Below are 7825 nucleotides of genomic sequence, written 5' to 3' on the forward strand. Positions count from 1 at the left end.
AATGATAATTTAAAGCTCTATCCAAAATTTACAATTTGTAAATTCCATTTCATTGTGTTGTTTGATAGGGTCGGATTTTAACCGATATATGTGTATTCAACGGATTGAACAAAATATAATCCATAACAACCCAAATTAAATTTTAAATCCATTATTTGCATTGTCAGAAAAATATTATGCTGTTATTTTTCTTCTACAGCAACATGATACTGCTTTCTACACACAAATGATCAAGTCAAAACTAATAACCCACCGCAATGTGTAGGCCAAAACTAATAACCCGCTCCAATGCAAGCTAAGGTTCTTAACTTCCTATTCATGCGATTACTGCACAACATCTTGACTGATTGAGAATTAATTTTTTTATTAGCACTGTGTTACAGGTAAAAATAACAACAGTTACTTCAACAACAGAAACATTGATGCTTATTGATATATAAATAGACAAAGTTTCATCTGCCTTGTTAATAAACAAGATCAATCTAGGCAATCAACAATGTGCACGGGAATACTGTGTCTCTGGTACTGCATCACACAAAAGGAAGAAAAAAGAAAACAAATAAATTAATTAATTAAAAAAGCACATGTAGTACCCATATTTTACCAATTATAAGATCCTATATAATAAAGACAGTTCCAAATAACATGCTCAGTAATAACTGATTTATTTTTACTTTTAACCTTTTTGGAATCATAGATTTTGTTAGTGATACTTTGGTATTATGCTAATAAAAAGATTCAGGCCTACACTGGTAAGAATATACCAGCTACCAGCCAATTAATATGATAATGTATTCACCAAATGTTTGCCCTTTCTCTAGCCCCCTTTTGTCCTGGCTTGTTGTGTTTGATTTAAACAATCACTTCAAAACCAAAGGTAACTGGATCAATTGGGAGAACAACTGAGGCACATCACAGTTCATTGTCAAGGAGAAGTGGGTTAAATTAAGATAATAGACTAATACATACAAGAATAAAATTTTATATTACCTAATCATGTGAGATACACACTGTCCAAAACTGCAAATCCAGCCGCCACACCTCCTTCATTTGAAGAAGAAACTTTTGTGCGCATCAAGTACCCACTTTGCTCATTTACTATCACTTTGTCTTTGTTCCTGACAGCAAACATGCAATGTATGTTTTTCAGTATACAGTGACCAGTCAAATTCCAAGAAGTATATTGGATAAATACACAGTCAATTTAAACATTTAAGATCTCAAATTAGAACAGTGAACATCAATAACAGAAAACAACTGAAACATCGGTACCAAATGCTGTGGGCAGACAAATTGAGTAAGAACGGGAACTAATCATATCATAGGGATTACAGATTGATGTTTAATAATATGGTTTACTTTTAGCTATTGTTTTAAAAGATTTATCTTCTTCCTGCGCAAGGAATTTGATTTAGCCCGAACTTACACTAAAAGGATGACCAGAATTATACCTTAAGTAGGCCCCATATATGCCGAGTTCAGAGATCGTCTTCTCCGTATGAGAAATTCCATCTCGAATAAGATAAGAAAGAGAATCTTTCGGGAATATTCTCTGCATTAGTATGTATGCAGCAAGCCCATCGTTTCCTTCATTTCTTAACTTTTTCAATGTTTCACGTACATCTGTTCCATAGATGTTGTTCCCTAGATTAAAGAATAAAAACACAAGTCAGAACTGAAGTAAATGGAGATATGCACAAGAATTATAACTATTAAGACAAAGAAGGTTCCATGAAAGATTATATTTTTAAACTGGTCAGGCTTGGTATGGGTATGCACTAATACCATACTGGTTGGCATAGAAACCATCAGCGCAGTTGTTCTGATATATTTGTCAGAGTTAGAGTTTAATGCAAAAATTTCACCTCCTCCTTCCCGCTGGGGCTTGAGAACATATAATTCGGGTTTATCGATAGCAGTTCTCACAATTTCTTCATTATCTAAGCTCCACAAACCAGCAAAGCATTTCCGTAATGTTGCTAATTGATCCTTGTTTTCAATGAACCTATTGAACAGACTAAGAGAGATGAAAAAGCTAATCCAAATTCAACATGCACCAAAAGCTTAGAAAGTTTCAGCTTATTCTTAGAAAGCAATCCATAGAATGCAGCTTTCCAATAATACAAAACACATGAAAAGTGTCAACTGATTTGCACCTAATTTTTCAATACAATATAGAAACTGGAGTATAAAGTTGTAAAACAGTGCATTTCAACTTTCTGCTACTACTGTCAGTTTCTAATAATGGGTGCAAAAAAATAATAAATAAATAAAAACATCAAATCATTGCCAAAAAACACTGGACTGAACAAAGGTATGCTCAACAAAGGGGCACAACAGTATATTGATTGTATAAAATTGTGTAGTAGACCAAAAAGAATGTTCAGTAAAAAAAGAAAGAATATACTACTTGATTAAGTTTAGCTAACACCAAAACAGCTCGGTGATGGGTGATGGATTTTTTTTGCAACCAAAAAACATTTCATGGAAAAACATCATCATGATATGCCCTTGCAAAACGTCAAGCAACATGTTTATACCAAAAAAAAATATGATGCATCCCCTACAAGATATGAGAAATATTAATCCGACATGGGAACAGAATCATCCAACCCGCATTGCGTGGACAGTTTAGATTCACGGGGAAGTTTAGATTCGTGTGGATCTGCCCCGTCCACATAAACCTCAACATGGATTGGACCGGTATTAACAGGCAACAGACCAAATTTGGTCCGGTAAGGAAACAAGATATATCTATATTTCAGGAAATTTTGGCAGGGAAAGGAATACATGTTGGTTTCCATGTCTTAGGGACGCACACGAGGAGCCCACATCTGTTACCATTTCTGTCATAGTGGCAGCAGCATGACAGCAACTAGATGCCATCTGATGTCTCTCGGATTGTTTGGACTTGATCAAATTAGACAGTTTGGACCTAAAAACCAGCCCTTATATTTTAAGTGCCGATCCAGGCTGTCAAATTTTGATCGAAGTGCTCAAAATCAATCAAATGCCTCTTGAACTATGGCAATAATTCATCAAAGCAGTATGACAGCAACTAAATGCCATCTGATGTCTCTCAGATTGTTTGGACTTGATCAAATTAGACAGCTTGGACCTCAAAACCAGTCCTTATTATATTAAGTACCAATCCAGGCTGTCAAATTTTGTTCAAAATGCTCAAATCAATCAAACGCCTCTTGCACTATGGCAATAATTCATAAAATAAGGATTTGATATAGAAATAATTTACATATTTTAGGGATATGACATTTTTAAGTTTTGCAGAGACATACACAATTTTAAGCTTGTTAAAACTCTACTTAAAGGTGTTACAAATCAATAAAACTGTGAGGTTACCTTTCAAGTATGTCAGGTTTTGCAAGTTCTTGTTGAATCTTTTTTGTTCCCACAAGGTGATATGCTATTGATGGGCATTTTACTGCAATAGAACCTTCAATCAATAACCTTGCTCTCCATTCCTGTAAAATGTTCAGGTCAGAAAAGTTACCAAACAAAAGGACGTGTTAGACTATACACTAGTTGGAAATTTTGGTCTGCATGCACCATCGTCTTTCTGTTTAGTCGAGACGTACTAAGATAAAAAGATGGAATGTGCAATTTCAGTCAGCACTTGTATCTGGGATTGCGTATTCAGTATAATAAAGTTTATTTCAACTTCATAGTTCCCCTTGGAAAAAGAACTGTTATCTTGAAATAAACTATTTAATTACCATTTCAGAAGGATAATCGTTTGGTGTGTACCCAGCTCTAAAATAGACCACGGCAATGGAATGTCCATCTCTGAATGCAAAAACACAAAAAAAAAAGTGGCAGATAAATTGACATAATGAATGACAAATGTAACTTTTTCCCAAAAAAATAACGAAATTTGAATTTAATATTAGAAGTAATGTACATACACGACTAGTGTGCCATTAGGAAGAACATGACCTTGAGCATCTATCTCTGCCAATGTTTTACGGATGGATGCAACACCATGCGTAATATAATGTTAAGGTAAAATTTTAATAATATATATATCAACCAACAACTAGCTCCAGCTGAGAAAGGAAAACAAAAGCACCAAGGTGGTAAACTTGAGAGGAATTTCTTTGCAGAAGAATCAAACATGAAACAGACACAAGATACTAGTCCCAAGATGGTAAACTTGTGTTACAGTAAAGAAGTGTATTCATCTCCAAAGAATAGCATGTTTGCTAAGTAAAAAAAGGATATTTGTCCTTGAGAACAGTGCTTAGCCAGTATTGGTCGTACATGTTCCTTTCTTCATCTTGAACAACCACCATAACAACAGAACTGGATAATGAGAATGACAAGTTATTATTACCTCTTGAGAAAACTGAAAATAGATCCAAAAAGCAGATTAAAAACCTCATATTGCTAACTGTATTGAACTGGTTATACCCAGCTCATCTTATAACAAATCAGTCATAGCCATTAAGGTACACAAGTAAAAGCAATATCCTTTTCTTAGCAGAAAATATATCTAAGGTTACTGAACGCGTAGCTACCTGCTATCGTTATACTCTGACCATGCTTTGGCTAATGATCCAGCAAATTGATTCCCAGCTGGGTTTTCAGGGACATTTCTAAAATCCAAACCAAGGTCCTTGCCATAATGCCCAAGTAAATTCCTGCATGTTAAAACAACACCAGAAAAAAATATTGGATATTCTTGGCCTTCTTTTAAGTTAGAAAGAAAAGCAACAAAATAACATCTTAACATGGGAATGATGTTATTCAAATTTGGGGGGGCCAGCCGAATTCTAATTTCCCATGTAAAGCTTTTTTATAATATTTCAACTATTCAAGTCATACTGAGGTCAACAGTCATTTCCCTACAAGTATATATGACTCCAAATAATATTTAAGACACCATTTATATTTTTTTGGGTAATTTGCAAATAAAACCAAACTATATTAAATGTTTACAGCTCTTGGATTTCCATATCAGAAGGACGGCCTGTTATTTCAAGAAAATAACATATTGTGGTCTACAAAGCTACCAAAAAAGCTAATGGTGATTAAGTTCACCTGTGAAGCTCAGCGACTAGTGAACCAAGACCAGAGAAAGAAGAAGAAATAGTGTTGAGTTCTATTTGATAAAGCATATCCGTCTCTGAATCTATCATATAATCTGACCTGTGCAAACCCAGCCGTATTTCCTGAAACATGTCATTTTCTCTGGTATGCCGTCAATTCTTAATTTCTTTAAAAGCACTTTTAAGAAAAACAAAAACAGCAGTCGATGGGCTAATTTTCTATTTTTTGTGTCAGTACCTTCTCATATAATTACCGTTTTTGTTTATTTTACAAGAATTTCATAGTATTTAGCTGAACAACAGAAGTGTTACTTTTGTCATATAAAAGGAACTGTAAGAAAACTGGCGAACATGGCATGGACCAGACTATAAAGTATAATATAGAAGTAATTACCTCCTTTTTATTAAGTGAAAGCATCTTCAGATGGATTTCCAGTAGCCTTCCTGTGAATTCATCAACCTTCTTTGTTCTAAAAGAAATTGACTTTACATGTTATTAACCTTGTAAAAATCCAAGTTCAAAGTTTACAAAACCAATGCTTTAGAGGAGGGTATAAAGAAATTCCTTCTCTTCAAGTGATGCTATGAAGCATTACTAGGTCCAACAAGGTTACCGGCTTGCTCTCAGTCTGTAGCTTTCCTAGATTAACTTTCTGTTGGATTCTTTATTTTTTGTCTTGGGTTAAGGAATGAAGGACTAGAAATCATAAATCCATTTAAATTCTTTAGTCTTAAGCCTGAGAATACCATTGGTAAAAGCAAGTAAAGAGGGGCTTAGTACAGGGACGTGCTTCGTAGATGTTATACAGAAAATTAGAAATCACATTTCAATAGGAGAATAACCTGGACAAAGAATTTTGCAAAAATTCAGCATCCAAGCTGACCCGATCGACCAACTCATTAAATAAAGGTGCCAGCTCACAAGCTTGTCTCCAATAAGATGTGGGAACTGGAGTGGGAGTCAAAGAAAATGGTGCATGCACCATGCCGACACCTGGTACCTTTCCGGATCTCTGAAAACAGTATAATCTAATATTTGGTCAATTCAGGAAACAAATAGTTCATGTTGCAAGTTTCATTGAGTCTCTTATCTGAGCATATTAGCATGTACTTAAGCTTCAGTTCTGAAATTTAAACTCGAGTCAATCCCAAATGCATAATTACCTCTTAATTATAAGCCTAAATAAACTCTCTTGAACCCCATATTCAATCAATTAACCTGAAAATTGCATCTTTAGGCACAAACTGTTCTATTATTATAGTTGAAATGACAATGGTGGTGACACATGCGTAACTTGTGTCATCTTACTAGTTGTCTAATAAGTTCCAATAAGTTCCAATAAAGGTGAAATATAACCAGCAAGCATGACTTCAGTTCCCGTAGTGATCTGATCTCGGTCAAAAATAAATGTAAGGAATTGGACTCGCTACACGAACTACCATACCGGGAGAAGTGAAAACAAAATATTTCCAGTACCGAGTTGGAGCGATCGCCTACTACAAGTCCATGAAGAGCACTCCAAATTAACGCATCGTTCATCACCTTGTCCAGAAACTCATCGCTTAACAACTGGTCGGAGCCGCCGGGCCTCCAGGCGGCCAATGGGGAAGAAATCGACGAAGAAGACGAAAGGCTCATGGTGAAACTAGTATGTCGACTGCGGTGGTACTGGAGAGGAAAAGATGAAAATGGATTGGTATATCGCTCGGAACGAGAGGTGGTAGCGGTTTTAAGCGGTAAAACGGAGAGAGAAAGGGAAAGGTTGGAGCAGCCTACGCCCATTGACATTGACTGAGCTTTTACTGTATATATATGAGATATGAGGTGATTCGATCGTGAATCCGTGATAGATAGACTTTGTATTTTTTGTATAGAAGCTACAAAGTAGGATGGATGTACAGAATCCATATCCATCCTCTGAGTCTGAGTCTGAGGTAACAGAATATTTGAGCTTCGATCCTAACCGTCAGATCAGAATCCGAGCCAATTCGGTCCGAGGTAGATTTCTTCAATGTTCGTGTCAAAGTACATTGGACGGTCTGGATCCAAATTCAATATTCTATTCCCTCAGGTGAGGTTGTGCAACCCACCTAATCCAATCCAATCCACCTTTTTTACTTACAATAATGTCGAATCAGATGCCGGTTTAAATTTTAAGTTACATCACGTTTAATCCGTATAACCAGCATGTAAAATATTAAGTGGGTTGGGTGGGTGAACTTTAAATAAATTAATAAAATAAAAAATTTAAGTTAATTAAAAAAGTTAAATTTTAAAATAAGATTCAAGTAGTCTCCACTCTCCAGAATAAAATTGTAAATTTATTCTGTTACTTCTGTAATAAGGTGTTCATTAATTACGGGAAAAATAAAGGTCTTCATCAAAATTTCTTATCACCAAAGGGGCAAAACTCAGATCTATATAATTATCTATTTTTTTATTTTCAAAACTTAAAATATCCTGAAATTTAAATAAATGATTGCTTTCACTTGTATCCGACGCCTTTGAAATTTTGCCTACACAGAGAGACAGCCACACTTGTCTACAAATTAAGTAGAAGGAAACAAACATGGCAGGCTAACAAATAACAATGGTGCCAACTTTGGAAAACGACGGGGTTGCATTCTATCTATTTCAACTACTAATTGCGTATTGTAATTTGTAAACTCTTCTTTTTATATAAAATTTTGCCCGTCATCAATCCGGCCACTGAGCTTAAAAGATAAAATAAAATAATAACAACTTTGGTGGAATGGTG

The 7825-nt window shown here is 35.2% G+C and overlaps 1 protein-coding gene across 3 annotated transcripts; it reads right to left on the bottom strand.

Moving 5' to 3' along the window:
• Nucleotides 1–342: 342 nt before the first annotated feature.
• Nucleotides 343–6912, bottom strand: GSH2 (glutathione synthetase 2). 3 transcript variants are annotated; one of them, XM_078326451.1, is made up of 13 exons: nt 6544–6912; nt 5910–6079; nt 5461–5536; nt 5059–5189; nt 4536–4658; nt 4240–4320; nt 3924–4004; nt 3735–3804; nt 3361–3482; nt 1866–2005; nt 1452–1644; nt 991–1118; nt 343–525 (listed from the first exon to the last, which is right to left on the bottom strand). In XM_078326451.1, the coding sequence occupies exons 1-12, from the start codon at nt 6853–6855 to the stop codon at nt 995–997; spliced, it is 1623 nt and encodes a 540-aa protein (XP_078182577.1). In that variant the 5' UTR covers nt 6856–6912; the 3' UTR covers nt 343–525; nt 991–994. The 3 variants fall into 3 exon arrangements, with proteins under 3 accessions (XP_078182577.1, XP_078182575.1, XP_078182576.1); XM_078326449.1 differs by having other exon boundaries at nt 343–511; nt 6544–6895; XM_078326450.1 differs by lacking the exon at nt 343–525 and adding an exon at nt 591–881 and having other exon boundaries at nt 6544–6895.
• Nucleotides 6913–7825: the final 913 nt, after the last annotated feature.

Source organism: Carex rostrata, chromosome 25, assembly GCF_964058835.1.
Source record: "Carex rostrata chromosome 25, lpCarRost1.2, whole genome shotgun sequence".
Taxonomy (NCBI): Eukaryota; Viridiplantae; Streptophyta; class Magnoliopsida; order Poales; family Cyperaceae; genus Carex; species Carex rostrata.